Source organism: Erpetoichthys calabaricus, chromosome 18, assembly GCF_900747795.2.
Source record: "Erpetoichthys calabaricus chromosome 18, fErpCal1.3, whole genome shotgun sequence".
Classification (NCBI taxonomy): Eukaryota; Metazoa; Chordata; class Cladistia; order Polypteriformes; family Polypteridae; genus Erpetoichthys; species Erpetoichthys calabaricus.
In genome coordinates this window covers 42472591-42495033 of record NC_041411.2, presented here as the reverse complement: position 1 = coordinate 42495033, position 22443 = coordinate 42472591, and the positions used below count along the sequence as shown (strand labels likewise).

The following is a 22443-nucleotide window of genomic DNA, read 5'->3' as shown; positions in this document are numbered from 1 at the left end:
ACCAGAAAAATTGATCTGATATGTTTTCACCTTTTAATTTGACACACCTAAATCAGCATTGGTATAGTCGATTGTTTTAGAAGTCATGTCATCCATTCAATGGAGACCACCTGCCCTGGGCTTTGTGTTGATAGTAGTAAAAATGCACCCTATCTGGAAGGGTCAGATTGTGGGGATCAGTAATGGTGGCCTAACCTACACAATGAAGCAAAAGGAACACCTCTAAGCAACTCCCGTGAATAGAACAAGTCAAGGATGGCGACAAGAAAAATATCCAAATCACTTAATATCCAGTTAAATCACTCACTAAGAAATGGAAAGAGTATGGCACACCTATAAATCTGGCTGGAGCAGGCTGTCTACAAAAACTGAGGGATCGTGCAAGAAGATGGCTAGGGAGGAAGGCCTCAAAGAAACCTATGAAAACTTTGAAGGAGTTACAAGCTACAGTGTTTATGATTGTGCAGAAAACAACTGCTGCCTAGGTGCTTTACCAATCATAGCTTTATTGGAGAGTAGCAAAGAGAAAAAAATACACAGGACATCTCAGATAGAGTTGGAACAGAGGAGACTCTGAAGTTGGCTTGGAGAAGATTCTGTGGTCTGATGAGACCAAAATTGAGTGTTTTGGCCATCAGACTAAACAGCATGGTTGGACACTGCCACATTATTAAAAAACACACCAACCTCTACATAAAGCATGGTGAGAAGGCTTGTTTTGTAGCGAAAAATCTGAAAAAACCGCAACCATGAGGAAACCTGATGCAGTGTGCAAGAAACCTGAATCTTGTGAGATTTGTTTTCCAGCAAAACAACAAAACCCAAGCATGAAGCCAAAGCAGCACAGGAAGTCCTAATAACAACAAAGTTAATGACCTAGAGTTTCAGATCTCAATCCAATTGAGAATTTTGTGGCTGAACTTGAAACTAGGCTGTTCACTCACAATCAGCGTGCATCCCTGACAGAGCTTGAGCAGTTCTGTCACAAAGAATATGGAAAATGTCAGAGTCAGATTTGCAAAGAATCTGTACACACAGATTTAAGGTTGTCATGGGATGCTAAAGGTGCATCTAAAAATACTGACTTAAAGTGGGTGAATACTTAGGTGATCAATGATTTTTGTTTTGTATTTGTATTCATTTAGACCAATTTGCAAAGATCTGTTTTCATTTTGACATTAAAGAATCATTTTTCTATTGATCAAGCCAAATTAAAGCCACTATAATTGAATGATGTATACAAATTAACTGTGTAAAACTTCCAATGGTGAATACTTTTTTATAGGCACACACATCAATCTATCTACTGTATAGTGTCATTCATATCTGCATATCCTTCTTATATTGTCATTCATATCTATCTTTTGTATTCACTTTATCATCCATTGATTTTTTATTTGTAAATTAATTTCTCCATCCTCAGAGAAGAGTGCTTATATAAGATTAAACTCAATTGAACTGAATTTACTGGTTGCCTTAGAGAGTGTTAAATGCACCACCCCCCCCATCCCAATTCTAGTGTGAATCCCACCCACTAACGTGTGAAGCAGCATGGTGAGTGCAGCGCTCCTATAATCAGGCTGGACAGTGGAGTTGGCGGCTGCAATATGCAGTGTGCAGACTACATTACAACATTTTTTTATTTCCATCCTTATTTATGTTTTACTGTTTGTTCAACTTAATTTGTATGTTTACATATGTAAATATTCTATCTATCTATCTATTGCATGATTTAGTAATTTACCATTACAGCATTATAACTGTAAATAAGCACTTCAGTCAGCAAGGAGCACAATACAAGAATAAATTGAATTGACTGTATATTAAAAAGGCATTTTTCACAAATGAAGCAAAAATCATTTTTACTTTTTATTTAATTAGATTTTACTTTTTTACTTAAATGTATTGGTGCAAAGTCCTCAATTTATTCTAATATTTCTTTATTTAATATGGTAATGGGAATTTAACATAAACTAACATTAAAAGGAGGTGCGCCTCTCTAATAAGATGACATAATGACACCGTACATTATTTAATTTACTTCTACTTTAAATTGCCAGTGTACACAAAATAAGAAAGTTAATATGAAAAAGCTTAAAAAAAAACAGGGCACCAATTCAGAAAATAATCCCCAGATTGTAAAGTTTAAGAAATGTTTCACTTAATGCTGTTTCCATGGATATTGCAGCAGAGAGGAACGCAGCAGTTTTAAACCATAAAGAGAGGCGAGATGAAGATTATCAGTGTAAAGACGCAACAGAGTGCAGGAATTTGGCAGCTCAAGAATCAGTAGGCATTTCTGCTGGTTAGGATTCCTAGGTTATTCACAACATTCCTTACAGACATTTAGGAAATAAAGACGCTTTATCCGCCTGCCTTTGTCCTTTTGTTTTTGGTATGCTGTTGGAAGGGGAAGCAACAGACCCATACGAATGCTGTGTGCCAAGGTGAACTATCTGCCTTATGGGGGAGTTGGGGTGGATATGGTGAGGGGGAGTGCATGAAGTGATTGGCTTTTCAGAAAGCGTTTCAGTGAGTAGCATATTCTATACAAGCTTTTGTATCTACCAGTTCAGGAACGCTTTGCAAATGCAGCCCTGAATGCTGGGACTCATCTCCTTTGAATTTTTATTAAATTCTTCTTCAATGAACATCATCTATTGATGAGAAACAAACAAAAAAAATAATGCCTTCTGCCCTCCAAACACTAAGCAGATGCTCTTAGACTATGTCTGAAATTAAATTATCTTAGGTATATAAGCAAAAAGACTTATGACCGAGTGTTTGACAGTGGAGAAGGACATACCACTCTCATCTGCTCAGCATTATCGATTGTTGTTTTTATGAGAGAAATTATTCTATTGTCACTGATTTAATGGCCTTGCTTTATTTTACTACTGAACTCTGGAATTTGAGTCACTTATTCACATTTTACAATTTACATTTAGTCCAGTAGCTTTACATATGTGTGCATCTGCATATTTTACTGAGTTGTGTATATACTGTGTGTGTGTATACATAAATGCTTTCCTCAGATATTCTTAAATATTGCATCCCTTCTAGTTCTACCAGGAATCAATGAACACTAGTTTATCCACCCATCCATCCATTCAATCATTTCTGGGGTCACTGGTAGCCAGGCCTTATCCTTCAATGCTGGACACACAGCAGGACCACCCCCTCAGCCAGATACAAAGGTCCAGCACCAGCCCACACTGACATACCAATTTACAGCCACTAGTCAATCTATCCTGTACATCAATGGGTTGTGGTGACAACCCATAGTACCTGATTGAAAAACCCACACAGCCACAGGTAGAATAAGCAATGAGTTGAATCCAGTCTTTCCAAGCCTCCAATGTTTCCACATTTGTTTTTTATCCCATTCAAATGGCCAGCTATGACAGGTCTATGGGGGATGAAGCATACGCAATTTAGGGCTTATACCTCAAATGTTTTTCATTCTATCAAGTTGTTCTATTACGTCTTCTTGTCGCACCCTTTTAACTCTGTACACGTGGCAATAATGACCCTAGAAACATATGACTTAGAAATTGCACTTCCTCTAGAACACTCTTACAACTGCCTTCATGATTGGAAGCAGCCTTTGAAGTACCTTCAGAGGTCCAGATCAGAATTATACTGAAGGCCTGAGGTCAAACTAAAACTACTGTTCACACCAAGCAATGCTGCCTTCTAGTGGCCTGTGCAGACATTACACTTGTGATCCATACTTATAGGACTACACTATGGGTATCAACCTCTGACCCTAAAGGTGCCACAGTGACTGCAGCATTTCGTTCTAAGCACTTACTGCATATTTTGCCTTAATTATAACTGACTTGCTTATTTGTTTTTGTTTTTTCCATAACATCAGTGAAACAATAAAGGGATGCAAAGCAAGCAGATGACCAACAAAACATGGGTTCTCAAACAGTCATGGAGGACCAGCATTTTTCACAGCCAAACCAAGCTTTTAATGAAACTCATTATTTAATTCTATGGCTTGTTAGTGTTCTCATTCTGCCACACTGGTCATTTCAAACGATTTTCCAAAGGTTTGCTCTTTTTCTGATACCACCATCCAAATGCTTTATGGACCACAGTAGATTAGTATTTCTCAGAAATTCACTTTTTTCTGGACAGCTATTGAATGAAGGACACAGGTGCAAATGGAAACTAAGTTAGGCTGGTCTCCTGTTGACTCACTTTGTGTCTCATTATTATTGTTTAGCTTAGGGTTAAAGAAAGAAATTAAACAATAAAATGCAAGTCATCTGAAATAAAGACTACATGGTGTTTGATTAGCATTAGCAATTTTTAAACAATTATCATTAATGCTTTTATTGTTATTAATTATTGTTGTTAAGGTTTGGCCCTTTAGCTTGTTACTATATATTTTTAATGATTTTTTCAAATTAAATTAATTAGATGCTGCTGTCAATACAGACCCAAGCATCAACTTTTCTCATCTTGAGCAATGAACTTGAGAGATGTCACAGGGTGAGTGTGAAGGATCTGATGGCTATTGTGGAGGAAAAATAAAAATGCTTCTTTTGGCTACTCCTGTAACTGAAAGTATTATATGCTGCATAACCATCGTTTTCATATTATAAAGGTAAAGTCACATTAAGGAAAGCAAAGCTTTATGGGATTGTGTATTTTTTTACTAATGCTTTATTTCAGCAATTGCAAAATCATTTAGGCCAGTGCTAGGCCAGAATGTTCCAGTAGGAACAGGACCAGGAATGAAGTAACTTGATCTGCAAATTAATTAAGGGAAGTTTTTTGTCTTTTCTTTTATTTATTTGGCACATCATATTATAAAATTCTTGGTATTCAATCAATCAATTAGAATTGCTATCATGACTGCAATGGGGTCTGATGCTCTTTTACAAAAAATCTGTTCATTGATCTACTCGACTTCAACTATTTTTTTTGCCCCCACACTGCTTATGTCTATAACATCTGAGAATGTAAGAGGTCTCTGAAAAAAATAAAATGGGACATATTAAATATTCCCATATTCCGCTTCTAGCACTATTATCACTGCCACCTAAGGAGCTCCACTTCACCCTATAAGAGGAGCTACTCATCCAAAGATGGAAAAAAGCAAATATCCGGAGCAAGGATAAAAGTTACAAGCTTATCCAAGGATAGAAGAGGCAAAGATCCAGAGTGAGGATTACTGGAAAGGATTCAGACCTGGCCTGACTCCAGATAATGAGAAATGTCCGATTGCTTTTATATAAGTTGTATGAATTTTTGTATCTCATAGCAAGTTACGGCGGGTTCAGATATTGTGAGATTTTGAGCATTGCAGAGAACCGGCTCACACCTCTTATTTCAGGCACTATTTTAATGTTATTAATAGTAAAAAGACGATCACAGCACAATTACTAAACATCCAGACATTGAAATATTGACTGAATTTGTCCAAGTTACTGCCCAGGGAGATAAGTTGCATCATCCTGGTTGACCCATCAACAGAAATTATTCACTTGGCTACCAATGTCTTAATGATGAATCATTCTGAATGCTGGTGACTTGAAACAAGGAAGTAAACGTCTTTCAGCATGTTCCATTCGTGGACCTGCTCTGTTCAAATGTTAATGACCAAATATAAATCTGAGGTACAATCTGGGCAGGTCTCACCTCATCATGCTGCCACCTACAACCCTGTTATTGACAGCAGCAGCGCTCTATTATATAATGTTGAGCTTATGTAAAATTTTAATTTCCCCTTGGGACAAATTAAGTATATATATTATATCCATGAGTAATTGATTAATAATGGAAAAAAATTGTCAGAATGAGAACCTACAGCCACTGAAGCCCAGAAAGAACTTAGTTTGACACCCCTGGGCTATATCTATGACTTGCTCGCCATCTTAAAAGGTAGGACACCATGTGCCCCTGCATAAAAAATTTACTGCCCACTCAGGAAGTGGTGACCATCATTCATTGACCTGTGATGCACTGCCATAATGTACTGTGCAGTATGGTGACACTCTTTATCTCAAGCCTGTTACCAGGGATCCACATCATTTTCTGGCTAGTGGCTCATCCGAGATGCAGATCATCCACTTTCTGTTTTTCAACCAGGCCCACTGGGCAAGGCACCCCATGACACTACAAATGCATATATTTACATATATATATGCACACAAATATACATATATAGATACATATATATATACACACACACTATATGTGAATATCGTGTTACGGAATTTGGATGAGATGAGCATTCAAGTAGAAAGTGAGATTCTTTATTTGGGGGATGAAAAGAATGAAAAAGACAAACAGAAAAAGGACAATTCAAATGAAAAGGTAAATTAAAACAAATCTTTACTCAAATCATATTGTTTTTGACTTTGTTTTCTTTATTGTCAATCACAGAACAGAGGGAAAAGCAAACAAAATTAAGTCAGGGCCGTATTCCATGCCAGCTTTCATTTACGGCCAGGCTCTTCTGTTCCAAACAGCAGGTGGCAAAATGACAAATTTAGAAAACAAAGAACATGAAAAATAAAGAAAAAAGGTAAATATATTATTGTAAAACATGATTGAACCAACAAAGTATAAAAAAAGTCAAAGGAAATTAAAACATTTGTAAGAATCACAAGAACTTCTTACATCAAATTAAATTATAAAATAAACAAATAAAAGTAAATAAAAAATGTGATGTGTTTCTGCTTAAGTATGCAGTGTCATTTGGCAGTTACAATGATGTGTATCGTCCAGGAAAGGTCTGGAGGAAAATGCTTGGCTGTGAAGTAAACAACGGGCAAAATCCATACTGTGTAAGCAGTATGCAACCCCATGTGAAGAACCTTGTGTGACCATTAAGTCATTATGAGATAAATTAACAAATAATTCCCAGAAGCATTTATCTTTCACATTTTTATGGACCCTAAAACTAAATTCAATTTCCAAAATGAGACAAGGCATCTTAATGTACAGTTAAGCGTTGTTAATTCAGTTGTAAGGCAGAAAGTGCTCGGCCAAACTGCTTGGGTATGAGGGGATCAACTAGCCCCATTTTGTTTGTTATGTCTGTTTGTGTGTTTAAACTTTTATCTTCTTCTTTGGTTAATTACCAGATATGGGCTGATACACACAATTTCATAGATTGTTATAATGATCGAATTTTGCAATAACTATAAAGAGATCCAAGGTTGCGATAGCATTCTAACTCCAGGTAGGGCTTATTCATAGGGTGACCCTGCATACACCAAATGAACTTTTACAGCCATCTCTGGAAATTACTGTGGATTGAGCTATTGTACTTTAGTATGGCCTTTGGAGTGTCCTATAAAAGATACATCCATGCATTAATTCAATAAAAGAAATCAGCATTAACGTGGTCATTATTTTGGTTGATATGTGTTTTCAATAAGACTGGGAATTTTTCTCACCTTCAATACAGCCATTGCTACAGTCCAACAGTCATATTAAAAGTAAACTGTTTGAAATAAAAACTTATATAATTTAACATTCTAGAGCTAAAGGTCGCAGGATGCAGGAGCCTATTCTGATGGCATCCACTTGCAAAGCAGGAACTAACCTTGGATGTGATGCCAAGTTTTTGTGGGAGAAAAACCGTTCAAAACAGAGTAAAATAGTTAATGATTAAGGCAATATGGCAAGTGAGATGAAACAAGAACAGATTTTGTCACTGCCCATCTTTACCTGTTCAGTCCTATTCAGGCTTTCTTCTCAAACTTTCAACTAAGATGATTCATTTTGTGCCTTGAACAATGAACGCAAAGGAAGGAATTTTGTCTATCAAGAGTTACACTTCTGTGAAACAAAAACATTGAGGCTACAGCTATGTGTTATTTACAGACATTTGTGCTGACTTGTGAACACTACAATACTCACAATTTCCATTTAATTCACCGAGCATGTAGACGTGCACTAAGAATCTGGAAATACTGGTTTCTTCATGCTGTGTTTAAAGGAGATATTTACTGAAATTTGTACTGCTGCTCATAGGGACGTTTGGTCCACAACATGACCAGACTGCATTAAGCCATTCAATCTTTTAGGAAAAAATCAGAGAACAAAAGCGCTGGAGAAAGTACACCTACAGCAATATGCAATATTCCCAATAAATTAACAATCAAATAAATAGAGACAAATACATAGTTATCACAAAAAATGCTGTCTTTGATAGTAGAATGGTATGTGAGAAAACCAAAGTGTACACATTCATCGAGTGGTTGGTCAGAGACAGACTATAAAAGTTCAATGTGAGTGTCTGGCAGCAGATCAAAATGTCTTCAGTTACACTGACCACCATCTACTCAGGGAGGCCGCCCTGTTAATATCTGCGGGAGGGATCCTAACTCATTTGACATACTCAGCTGACTTCCAGAAGTGTCCTGGATGGGAAAGCCGCCGGTTCCGTTTTGGCAATTTTTCAAGCATTTCCATCAGCTTGGAGAAGGTCGGTCTCTCTTCCTGCTCAAACGCCCAGCAGAAAAGCAAGATGTCCTGGTGTAAAAGAACAGAAAGGGTTACATGTCCATCCATGTATTTTGGAAGTCACTTAATGTGGTAAATAGCAGAGCTAGCACCACTCGAGGACACTCTGCACACTCGTCCCGGCAGGAGACATACAATGGCTGATGACAAAAGGGATTTGAATGGAGAAGAGCTAGTTTGTGACAAAGAGGGTCTCACAGAGCAGTAGCTCAATGTACAAAGACACCTGATACACATGTATAAAATATCTAAGGGCTCTTCTAAATTACAAAACTATTTTAAGGCATACAAGATTTCATGATCTCTAATGCAGAATACTTTCAACAGGAAAGTTATACATATAGTATTTCGCCATTAAGAAAAAATATAATGCAAAATTCATCTTCATATTTTAAAAGACTATTTGGTGTGTCCTTTTCTTAATAACATGCTGTTCTTGTAAAAAGAAATAAAACACTGCAATGTGTTTTGAAACAATATGTCTTCATAACAGAGGAAAAACTGCTATAAAGCTGGAAGAGGTGTTAGTCAGGCCACAAAAGGGTGCCTACCCTGTGGTCTGTATGTGGATCCCAGTGTTAAAGTACAGTTATAGGGGCAGTGAGCTGTAAAAAATTGGCACTGTAAAACCAAAGTCCCGACTCTCTGTGGTCATAAAAGATCCATGGGCATCTTCCAAAATGAGTAGGGTGTACCCTGACATCCTGGCTAAATTTCCCACCACACAAGAATGGCTGCCATTGCATCATACAGGAGGATGATGCACATTGGTGGTGGTTAAAGTAGCTCCCCACAGTCTATGTAAAGTGCTTTGAGTAGTTTAGAAATGTGCTATATAATTGTAATAGATGATTATTATTATTATAAATATATCTTAAAATAAAAGACAAGGAAATTGCACGGCATTTTGATTAGAGAACTACTGCACTCTGTTTGGAGTGGTTCCCAAAAAAGAACTGGCATATCAACATAAAAAAATATCTCCCATGACCAATGAAACAATATTGAAATGGGATGCATGATGGAAACTGGAACTGCAGGTGTAATCAAGAGTGTCCATTATTTTGTCAGTCACCTCTGTGTCTCCATAAAGAAACAAACCTGTAGATTATATGAAGTGAACTTCCTCAGAAACAAGGAACACTTTAAAATGAACCATTCTGCTTTTTACAAAGCAAGGCCGAGTTGGTTGGTCTGGGCCACTTTTTCAATGCTTTGAATGTTGACCTCCATTCCAGAAAGAGACAAAGAATTTTTCAAAAGGAAAATTATGTTAGTCAGATTCAGGAAAACTGAATTTACCCTCATGGTAACAGCAACTATTCTCATGTTTAAGGACTTTTAGGATCATTTTTTATTATTCACATGACATTATCAAACCTGCATAATCCCAATCAGATTCACAGTGGACTGAAGCCTATATTATCCACACTGGGACTGGGCCAGGCCAGGGTGCCAGTCCATTGCAGGACTCACTCATGCAGGTGGTGTCATTTCAGAATCACTAGTTAACCTAAATGGGGATAAGGCAGGATAAACAGAGTACCCATTGGGAAAACAAATAAACAGAGACATGGAGAGAACATGCAACATACTCGGCGGCAAGATTAGTAACACGAATGCCACGCTCATACTTTTCAATAATTTATTTCTTTAATTCGATTTCAATTTTCTTCAAACCTTCAAACCTCTTCACTTGCTTAGAGGCCATGGTTAATTGCAAAATTAATGCAAAAGCGCACAAAATAGAGTACAAAGAATTCACAGCGAATGCACGCACGTCTGACCAAGAACAATGTACAGGGAGAGACTAAGCACGTGCGGAAATCATTGGCACATATGAACCGGAAGGAAAACTGGCTTGTTCGTCACCCGAGTGTGTGGTCGTGAACAGATGCAAAAGTTTGGTGAACTTTTTGGTCGTAACCCGATTTGTACGTGTTCCAAGACGTTCGTGATCCGAGGTTCCACTGTATATTGAACTTCATTGTGTAGAAACTGACATTAAAAAATCTTCATCATATTATAATTCATTAGGTAAAAAAAGATTAATGATTATTATATTGTGTTTTATTGGGTAAAATATGTTGATTAATAACTATTATATTTCAATTATTTGGGTAAAAACTATCTGAAATTAATACTTGAAATCATTGGTAAACACTGGCATCCACCTTAATAAAAAGACAAATGTCTGCGTCTGTCTGTCCAGTTGCTATGTGTCTATTAATCCAACAGATGGCGCATCACAAACATTAATGCTGCTTTAATGAATCTGGCATATTACAGAGATGTATGCATTGCATTTGTCACTCCAACAGATGGCGCATCACAAACATTAACTCTGATTTTACAAATCTTATACTGATCAGCATATAACAGACACAGGTGCACTGCAAACATTAATGCTAAAGTCTATGTTGATTACTTGGATTTTAACTTATTTTAGACAGGTAACACAACTATCATATTTAATTTCACAGGGTAAAAAGAAAACTTATCTTATTAACTAGTGATTATCATATCATATTTAAATGGTAAATTATTGTATTTAATTATCATTTTCTATCCATCACTTTGCATAAGGTTTCAAACTATGTAGAAATCCAACATAGATGCATTAAGTTGTCAGCTTTAAGACACTCACAGAAATTTCCTTCCCCATGCCAATCTGACTGAGGTTTGGTTTCATTCCATTTCCAACTTGCCATATGATTGCTTCAGCAGGCTGACTCTTGAAAGGCCACTCTCGTGCATGTAACTCATACCATATAGTCCTAAAACACAAAATGCACAAATTAATTTCAATGGTGCTAGCCCAGTTAGTGGACTGGGTAAGAATGTATCATGTAATCAGAATTTAAGACCAGAGGGTCCAGCATCCAGTACAAGGGAAATGTGCTCAGAGTTTATCTTGAAAAATAGAAAGGACAGAAAAATAATATATCAAAAGTGTGACTGAGACACTGAGTGAATAAAACAAATTTAAATAAAGAAAACAAGGAGAAAATCTGGCCTGGAAAGCTGCCAGAAGAGTGGGTGCAAGAACAGATGAGCAGAAAGAAGGGCTTAACGCCATCCATTTACCCACCCTTTCATTTTCACTACCTTTGTGCTCAGGGTCTCACTATATATTATTTTGTAAAAAGTGAACAGCTGAATCTACCAAATCAGGATTATGAGCCAATTTTTCACAGGCTTATGAAGGAATAGGCCTTTCAGAACAAATTACAATATGCAGTTTTCAAATCATTCACATTATAAAGGCATCATAGATTATTTTGATACTCATTTATAACATTTGGTTGAATATATTGTGTTTTTTCTTATATGTTTTATAAATGCTTCATTTGATTCATTTCACGTTTTTAAAATATACAGCTGTAGATTACATTCAAGCAACATTTTATGCTTATTTAACACTTTTGCTTTATGCATATATGCAGCGTCAAGCCAAATAATAGAAAAATGAATCCTGGCTAAGATTTACCCAAAGAAATATCATCTTCTCCTATTATTCTGTACTATTATAATATTGTAGGACATTGTAATGAAGTGACATATTGCCAGGCTGGCAAATCATTGCTAAAAGGAGGGGATGGGCATACCAGGCAGTGATGACGAAAGCAATGCTAAATAATCTGAGGGAGCACTTTATTCACCAGTCAGCCTATGCCCCTGTCCTCTTCTACCAACATAAACTTTGGACGGTGACAAAATGAATGAGATCACTGGCCCAAGTGGCCAAAATGAGGTTGCCCTTCAGAATTTCTGGGCTAACTCTTTATGACAAGGTAAGAAGGACTTTAGAGCACAATCATGGCTGTTCTGTTATCTAGTCATCTAGAATGACTGAATGCAGGAAGAACTGGAGAGAGAAAGCAGATGAGCTCTGTCCTCTTTAACCCCCGCAAAGACAAGCAGAAACAAAAGGCATGTTACTCTTATTAAACCTTTAATGAAATAAAAATACTTAATTATTTCTTCTACATTCATGGCTTGAAAAAATCCCTTTAAAATTTTGGACTACTATGATATTTTAATATACCATGCATAAAATTATAAGACAGTACATAGCTTTATAATAATGCTATGACAGGGCTTAAGAACAAGAACATCTATATATATAATTCACTAAGCCGCCAACAAGTAGCCACCCATGGAAAGCATGCACCGACAAGTAGCCACCCATGGAAAGCACGCAAGACAGCCACGCCCACCAACTCTAAGACCATTGGATACGATGACAACTCGCAGAGCCACGCCCACCAACTCGAACGCAGCAACTCACAACACCGGGCGTCATTCACGTTCGTCTCTGCTAGACTCCACATTGACTTTTCATTAGTCAACCTCAGTGGAATCTCGGTTCACACAGAGGCAGCGCGAGAGAGAGCCGTGCACACACACAGGCAGCGCCAGAGAGAGACAGACGCACACACACAATCAGCGCCAGAGAAAGAGCCGCGCACACACAAGCAGCGTCAGAGAGAGAGCCGCACACACACACAGGCAGCGCCAGAGAGAGACACACACACACACACACAGGCAGCCCGAGAGAGAGGGAGAGCCATGCACACACACAGGCAGCGCCAGAGAGTGACAGAGGCACACACACAGGCAGTGCGACAGAGAGAGCCGCGCACACACACAGGCAGCGCCAGAGAAAGACAGACGCACACACACAGGCAGCGCCAGAGAAAGACAGACACACACACACAGGCAGCCCGAGAGAGAGACCCGCACACACACAGGCAGCCCGAGTGAGAGACAGACGCACACACACAGGCAGCGCGAGAGAGAAGGGGCTGGACTCATAAGGTAGTAAGGCAGTTAAAGAATGCACTGGGCTTGATTTTGTTTTCACTTCTGTTTACAGCGATCGGTTCGTAGCGTGCATTGTTGCAATGTTACTTTTCTTGGTGGTTTATTAAATTACGGATTTTTTCAAATGTTCATTTTTTTCCGTGTGCTTAAAACTCATTAAAAAAAAAGTGTTTTTAGCCAGCGGTTGGTAGTGCTATAGCGCAAACTATTGCAGTATTAGTTTTCTCTGTTGTTCAAGGTTTTCTCAGTGTTATTCAATGTTTTTACATTTAGTTTACTATTATACTGTGCATTCTATGGTTTAATTAACTATATTGTGCTTAAAAACTTAAAATATATATTTACATACAGTTCATACAGTCTGGAACTGATTAATTGTATTTACATATAATCCTATGGGAGAAATTGCTTCGGTTCATGACCAAATCGGTTTACGACCAGAGTTTTGGAACGAATTATGGTCGTGAACCAAGGTTCCACTGTATTCTTTTCGGTTATGACGCACGACCGCGTCCACCATCGCAAACTGTTTTACACGCCATGGTCTTAGAGTTGGTGGCCGGGTCTCCGTGAGTTTCTCTTGCGAGCGGGCACATGACCAGGCGGTGTGTATGCTTCGAGAACGAGGGTGGACGCGGCAGGACTATCTAAGAAGAGGCATGTTTGTCACGGATGTGAATCGCTGTATGCGGCGTGTAAAACAGTTTGTTTGTCGCGGATGTGAATCGCTGTATGCAGCGTGTAGAACAGTTTGCAAGGGTATCCCATGGTCTTACAGTTGGCGAGCGGGCACATGACCAGGCAATGTGTATGCTTCGAGAGCGAGGGTGGACGTGCCAGCACCATCTAAGAAGAATCATATTTGTCACGGATGTGAATCGCTGTATGCAGCGTGTAAAACAATTTGTTTGTCGCGGATGTGAATCGCTGTATGCAGCGTGTAAAACAGTTTGCGAGGGGTATTCCATGGTCTTAGCAGTGTCTATACTTCGATGTGAATCGCTGTATGCAGCGTGTAAAACGCTGTATTGTATGTTGCCCTCTCCAGAGTTACATCTTTTCATTCACCTACAGTCGTATCCTCAAAACCAACCCCATTTGGACAACTGTGTCTTTCAGGAAGTGTTCACCATCAATACATAATTATGCGGCATGGCTAGTTCAACATAAAACATATGACAAATGAGCAGAGTCCATTCAGTCCACCAAACCCTTTTTTCTAGCTACAGGCTATGCTGCCCCAATATCTCATTCAGACACTTCTTAAAGGTTGTCAGAGTTATCTCCTCAACTGCATGGCTTGTTGGTTGTTTCAGATTGCTTCCTGGCTTCCGTCTTTAATACATTTCCCCTTAAATTTCCACTGGTGTCCTGAAATAACCAATTCATCCTTAAGTTGAAAGAATTCTGCTGGATCTACTTTATCAATGCCTTGAGATTTTTGAAGGTCTGGATTAGGTCCTCGCAACAGCTCAACACTGCTTGAGACTATAGAGGTTTAATTCTCTAAGCTTATCCAAGTAGAACATGCCCTTAAGTCCTGTGATGCACATGAGTGCTCTTTTCTTTATAGCTTCAAGTGTTGCTCTGTCTTGTAGCATGGTGAGCAGAACTGCACTCAGTACTCTAGATGCAGTCTCACTAGTGCATTATATAGCCTGAGCATAAGCTTTTCCAGTTAATATTCAACAGTTTTTACAATATTAGCTAATATTTTTCTTGCCTTTTTATTTGCTTCTGCATACTGCTTAGACAATGAAAACATTATGTCAACATAAACCTCTAAATCCTTTTCAGATGACGCTTCATGTAGGACAGTGTCTCTCAACTTGTATTTATAACTGCCATTTGTGATGCTCACATGTAGCACTTTGCATTCTTCTACATTAAAATGCATTTTAATGCAAGTGTTTACCAAGTACAGCAGCTTGTCCAGGTCTTCTAGAACTGCTTTGGCTGTCCCTAGGTGTCTCCACTTAAAGATTCATCTGTGAATTTCACAAGTTTATGCTAATTACACTGGAATTAATGTCATTAATAGAATTAAGAAAAAGTTTCAGAACAAGGACAGACTTTTGAGGGTCTCCTCTGATGACCTCCTTCCATGTAAAGCATTCTCCTCTTAGTTGTACTCTTTGTCTTCTGCCAGTTAACCAACTTCAGATCCAGTTTTGTAGGTTAACTCTAATGTCAATTGCTTCTAGTTTCAAAATGTATCTTCAGTGTGGAACTGCATCAAAGCTTTTTGAAAGTTGAAGTAAATTATGTTGTATACCTTGCATAATAATAACTGTACTTTCCTGGTTTAAATCCTGCTTGCATTTTCTGCCCATGTCTACATCAATTGTTCTCCATCCATCCATCCATCCATTTTCTTCCGCTTATCCGAGGTCGGGTCGCGGGGGCAGCAGCTTGAGCAGAGATGCCCAGACTTCCCTCTCTCTGGCCACTTCTTCTAGCTCTTCCGGGGGAATCCCAAGGCGTTCCCAGGCCAGCCGGGAGACATAGTCCCTCCAGCGTGTCCTGGGTCTTCCCCGGGGCCTCCTCCTGGTTGGACGTGCCCAGAACACCTCACCAGGGAGGCGTCCAGGAGGCATCCTAATCAGATGCCCGAGCCACCTCATCTGACTCCTCTCGATGCGGAGGAGCAGCTCTCTCAATTGTTCTCCAGGTATTCCTTTTTTCTTTCACATCTCCAAAGATTTGCTCATTAGGTTAACTACAGACTCTAAATGTGGATGTGTGGGTAACTAGCCCTGTAATGGACTAGCACATGGATGCATCCATCTCTCCTTTATTGGAATCCACTTAATTCAATTCTGGGTTGGCAACATGGGCCAAGACAAAAGCAAAACCTATACAGGTTACACTGCTGTATTTGGTTACTCATCAAAAGTTTAGTGGACTTGGACATATCAATAAACAGGCCATCATATTCAGATTTGAAGACAAACTGTTGTGGGTCAGTTGCTTTTTAAAAACATTTTCTGAGCTTTCTTTGAATTTTTGTTGAAAGGTTCATGTGCAAAATAGGCCAAGGATTCTGCTTCTGATGTTTGTCATTTGTTCTAAGTTAACAGCATTAGCAGTTTATTGGCATTCTCCCATGAAAATACGGTATTTTGCCAGCTTTTTGAGGAATTTCTGTTGACAGTCATATGCAGCATGTGAAATCACAGGGTAAAAGGTATAAAAGACAAAGTTATTCACTTGTTGTTTGTCTGAAATTACAGATACCATTTACAAAAGATGTGTCATTGTGAGTTTTTCTTTACTGGTTCTTCCGGTTAATGATTCTCAGTGTGTGTTTTCCTGATTAAAAATTTTTAAAGTGTTTGGGGTTTGATATCATGATTTATTGACCACTCTAGATGGAACTTTAACTGGCTGCTTGACTAAGTTTCACATTTCGATCTTTCATTCAAAAAATATATCCGCTTTATCTTTGGGTGTCAGAACACATATAAGTGAGGCACACTGTCAACAGAGAAATGATAATCTATTTCAAGACACAAACCACAGTACACACAAGACACAGTATCTTCAGGGTACAAGTAGACAGTCAACTATAACTTCTGCCTTTGGAGTATAATAAAGTATATTTTTTAAATGCACATACATTATGTCCCTAGTTCATGCCCATCTGCTAGAAACTTTTTATTTACATTTACATTTATCTGCTTAGCAAACACTTATCTAAAGTGACTTACAAAGGACTTCAACATAATGGAGTAAACATCAGTCTGGAGGACTGTTTGGGAACAAATATTACAGGACAAGGGTATAGGATTGATCAACACAAGTGAACAAAATACAAGCAAGTTACTATTCCTAGTTTACAAACAGTAATATCAGTTAGACAGGAATTCACCAAACAAGAGAGTCTTCATATGGTTCCCAAACACATTGAAGGAGTCATACTGTACATTTGAATGGATTTGGCCAACTCATTCCATCAGCTTGGAGCTACACACAAAAAGAGCCTGGATTGAGATTTGATGCCATAGAGAAGTGGTATCACGAGATGCCATTTATCAGCAGACCTGAGTGGTAGAGAAAGAGCATTGGACCTCACAAGTGTCTCTATATATTTAAGTGCTGACCTATTTACTACTCTGTAGTCAAGCATAAAGGGTCTAAACTTACCATGTGCCGCTACAGGAAGCCAGTGTAGTGATCTAAAGATAAAAGTGATGTGTGCCTGCCTCAGCTGGTTGAACACCAGATATGCCAAAGCATTTTCAACCATCTGCAGTGGCTTGCTGTGGAGAGGGGCAGTAGTCCAGATATGACAAAACCAAAGCCTGGACCAGGAGCTGCACTGCACACTCTGTCAGATACAATCTGATATTATGGATGTCAGTAGTGAACATCTATGTGTGTGCTTACCAGAGACTCCCAACTTTGAGGAACAATGGAGACAGAAATAGTCAAGAAGAACCAACCAATCCTGCCTTTTATACTTGTTAAATCCAAGTCAGACTCTCAGTCAGTTATAGACCCCTACTGATTTGAGCTTTTTAATCTTAAAAGCTAGAAGGCAATACATACCTGGAGTAAAAATTCTTAGATAAAACACTGCTTCCATGTTATTCCTAAATGCAGAAATGGCCAAATGACATAACTAATTATGAAAGGGGTTCAACAGTAGGCCACTGGGCCAGTTTGTCCCTGCCACCACTGTTACCCTACATGATCAGTCCGTCTACATACGTTCTGCATTGATAAATCAACTAAAAACTCAGCCTTCACTTTTGTAACTTCAATATTATTGTATTTTCCAATTTTCAGAAAAGATGAAGTAGAGTACCTCCCATATTACAGGTGTTTCACCCTCTGGAATGCCGGATTTGTTGTGATGCAGAAGGCATAATTTACAGTTAGGAGGCTTGCCAGTCAGAAGATAATGAAACTCGGCAGACACAAATCTCAGTACGCATACCAGCTTTAGGGGTCTCTGTTAGAAGCGTGTTTAAATTAATCTTTAATATACTCAAATCTCAGTATCTTCTACTAGTGCTGCATCCCCAATTATAGACAGCATTGTTGGCAATAATTCCATTATTTTTCTTTTTGATAACTCATGATCCTACACAGAAATCAGGCCTTTAGGAGGCTCATGATAATTCTGTGACTCATGAAATCACTAGCAGTTGTAAATCTGAGCTGTGTCATAGCAAAATGAGTAATGTGTGATCAATATCCATATGCCAGGCAGGCCAGTGCCAAATGAATGTCCCCCAGAAAAACTCTCATGATTTTTGCGACCAATTAAAACGCTGTTCCAATTGATGAATGTTCAATACCAAAAACATCTAGAAATGCAATAGTGTTAAAATTCATTAAAGGCAAAATCAACTGCATTTCCTAAGTTCTTTTTATCATGTCGAGGAATTGCATGTTAATGCAGTAAAGATCATGAAGCCTGGCTCAGTCACATGTAAATTAAATCTCAAATTGAAATATGATTCTATTCAAGAGCAGGGGGGAAATCAATGTTCTTCTCTGTGAGCTTCGGCATTTGGCAAGGATGCTCTCTGAATTGGACTTGACAATGCTTTACAGGTGAGTACAAACAGGACTGGGCAATGACCCTTCAGAACAGCTTATAAGAGTGTATGTCAGGGAGTCATACTGAGCAGGACCTGCCAGGCAGAATTAGGGAAATGAAATTTACATGGTGCATGACCTTGGCTTCACCATCACAGAACCCATGACACTTGGCATGTGCAGGAACACTGAGATATATATACCACTAGAGGGGACTGTCACTATCAAACCCCTGTTAGTAATAAGGGCAAGCCTCAAATCTTTATAAAACAAAAATATTTATTCTTCACAAAAAAGTATTCCAATCACAATGGAGCTCCATGTATCACACAGGCAAAATGGAATAGCCTGAAAAAAGGCAATCGAAATCAAACTAGTCCTAATACAGTTTCCAAAAGCAAGATCGTAACACAAAACAGAAGGAGATCAACTCCCTAGCGCATTCACTATGAACCACCTGGAACTGTGTTAAACCTTCTGCATATATAGGGTGGAGGGCAGTTCCTGAAGGTGACCACCGACAAAACACATGTAAAATAACAAAGGCAGGTTATATACATAGACAAAACTAAAAATAAAGAAAGATGCACATAATTACCATAAAAAGAATAAAAAAGCAGACATGAAACTAATTTGACCTTCCCCACTCAGGAGTGGAACTCTGGCTGAGACATGACAGTAGGATATTATGATACCTTTTAGATAAGCAGAGAATACACTTGTCAATGCATTATTCAAATCTATTAACACTATTTAAACTGTGTGAGCACCTCCACATAGTATATGTAAAAACTCTTTATCATTGTGCAGAACTGAAACTTAGTTCTATTAATAATCTGATGACTGTCTACTGTAGACTGTAAAACAATGTAAATTTAAGAACTTCAGATTACTTTAGACTTTGATGATAAAACTAGCAGTCAGTGAAAAATAATTAGGAAGACTTTACCCAAATGCAAACACATCAGAGTGCTTGGAGAAGGGGAGTTTATCTTCTTCTGTGTCTGGCGAAAGCTGACGGATGATCTCTGGAGCCAGATGACACAGCCAGCCATTGGGGATCCTTAATTTGTCTTCCCTCCTGCTAAAGTAGAGGAGTAGAAGAGGACTTTCAGAACACACATAGACAAATATCAGTTAAATGAGTCTGATGCATCCGTTTCATGTCCCCTGGTAGTCCAGTATCTTATTTAATATGCATTTGAAAAGAATATTGGAGAAGATAATGGCTCATCCTTTCACTACGGACTTCTCCTAGTCCTCTCTCATTAAAAATTTTGTTTGTCTCAATTGTGAGGCAGACCACCTATTCTCTACCACACTACTAGGTAACATATTCCATGTGTCTATGGTTCTCTGTGTAAACATTTGTAATAAATTTACCCTTGAGTCTCCATTATCTTAGAAAAGTGTTTCCAAACCCTATATCATATGGATCTTGTCTTATAGCCTTTACAGTGAGATCTCAGAAGACAAATGCCACAAACCTGTTGAAGATCTTGTCATAATTTGACAACCAGTAGTATTACACACCCGAGTACTCATTCGTTGTCTGATGCTGTTAGCTGATCCTGTGAATTACCCCAGCCGCAGTATATCTGGCTGTGCCTGTGTTAACTTTGTTTCTGGTCATATCACTGCAGCAACTGGCTTAAAACCTGATGCTTCCATATCTCTGAATAATTTAATGATCTTCACCACTAAGGCAGATGAGCTGTCACGTGTAAGCCTCTGCTCACCTTGCCTGACAGGAACAGTACTGCAGACGAACAAGCATTTTGTTAATTACTATATTGAATCATCTATAGTGATTTTTTGCATTATGTGTTTGCTTTGCTTTACTGACAGCACATGCAAATTAGATCTCTAGTCTTTGCGACACATGACAATAAAACAATTGAAGAGAGAATGGATTTCTTTTAACCTCCAAATAAAAAATGTGATGCCCTTGGATCAAGGCAAAAAATGAGTGAACGTCTTCTGTGCTTAATTCTATTGTTGTGTTCATTAGTCACACGTTTTAGAGCAACTAACAAAAATAAAATCTAGAGGATGCACAAACTCTAAATTCTTGAAAACAATAAGCTAATTTGGCATTTCTGCCTAAGACCTTCTTGACAGGCATGACAGCACAGATTTGACTCCTCATTAACTGCAAATTTATTATCCAGGATGCCCAGCACCCTAACAAAGAACCTGCAGGTGCAACGTCCACTTGAATCGATCAAAGGTTACTACAGCCTAAGGTCAAACTTCCACTGGCTATAGGTAGAAATACGGGTGATGCATTTGGAGTGCTGGTGCAAATTAATTGGGCCCACTGGATATCTAAGATTGGCTTCCACATTCCTCTAGTTTCAACAGCAATAATTCTTAATTAAGATTTAGTATTTAACTTTATCAGATGTAACCACCACTGTCAACCCAGCGACATGTGCGAGCGACTTCTCCGCTAATCTGCTAACCAAGAGAAGTTTCACACTCTCTTAACATTTGCTTGGTTCTAACTATTCTGCAAACAGTATTGAGGCCTGGCATTATTAAATGATGTGTTTGTTTTGCTTTTAATGACACCGCACTGCAAAAACGGTGCCAGCTGGTCTATTAAAGCGACAGATACATATGGAAATATGTGTGGAAGAAGCAAACACAAAGAGAAAGCTGTCATCAATAGGAATTTTTAAAAGCCTTTTTTAGCATTTCCATACGCAAAACAGTCATGCTTGGAACAGCTGCTTAAAACGTAAATGCTGCATTCCATTTTTTTCACCTCATTTTAGCCTGATTCCCTGTGCTTGACAGTTCTTTGACCTGACCAAGAAGCAATGGGTGTCAAGTCAGATGTATATGCACAGTGCAATGTCTTACGGCTTACTGAGCCTTCTGATTTTCATTACAATCAAGCATTTGATCACTGAATATGGAAGATAAATTGGTTTTAAAAGTCGTCTATAACTAACACCTCATTTACGATAAAAAAACGGGAGACGCATTAAGTTTTAAGGACCAGCACTGAAAAATACAAGACCGACATCTTGGGTCAGGAAGGACCATAGCACACTGATGTGACCTGAGTTCCCAAATCCAAAAGGATAGTAAGGAAACCAAAATATAAGGAAAACACTACATGTGTTACAACTAACAAGTAATAATACATAAGGGGCATGAGTAAAAATACAAAAAAAATATCAAAATCCCATTTAGATCTCTCCCTGACTACCCCTTCTAGCTTTCTTCCTTCTTCCACCTCTCATCCTCCTGCCAGCTGTCCACTCTCCACCCAGCTCTAAGTTCACTGGAGCAATGGCCACTGGCCGCTCTTTAAGATAACTGGAGTACTTCCGAGGTCACTTCTAGTCTCTCCCAAAGCACTTGCTGCAGGGTATGGTATTTGTTCCAATTTACTTCTTGCACTGGCTTGGAAGTCCAGTCTTCCTGCTTAGTATTATACAACATGAATGGAGAGCGACACCAATCTCATTGTCTATGTTACTGACATGTTTCAGTCAGGGTTCCTCCCATGGCTGTGGTTCAGATTTGTTTATTTTTGATTCTTTGATATATGTTGTTTAT

The 22443-nt window shown here is 38.5% G+C and overlaps 1 protein-coding gene across 3 annotated transcripts in view; it reads right to left on the bottom strand.

Moving 5' to 3' along the window:
* ksr2 (kinase suppressor of ras 2) overlaps nucleotides 1-22443 on the bottom strand; it is a 272560-nt gene that overhangs the window by 3411 nt on the left and 246706 nt on the right. For 2 of the 3 annotated variants that reach the window (XM_028824801.2, XM_028824800.2), the window contains exons 17-19: nucleotides 19820-19954; nucleotides 11141-11270; nucleotides 6335-8502 (exon numbers count right to left, since the gene is read on the bottom strand). In XM_028824801.2, coding sequence (XP_028680634.1) covers nucleotides 8356-8502; nucleotides 11141-11270; nucleotides 19820-19954 — 412 coding nt within the window. In that variant the 3' untranslated portion in view covers nucleotides 6335-8355. Of the gene's footprint in view, nucleotides 1-6334; nucleotides 8503-11140; nucleotides 11271-19819; nucleotides 19955-22443 lie in introns of those variants that run through there. The other variant, XM_051921346.1, reaches the window with a different exon arrangement.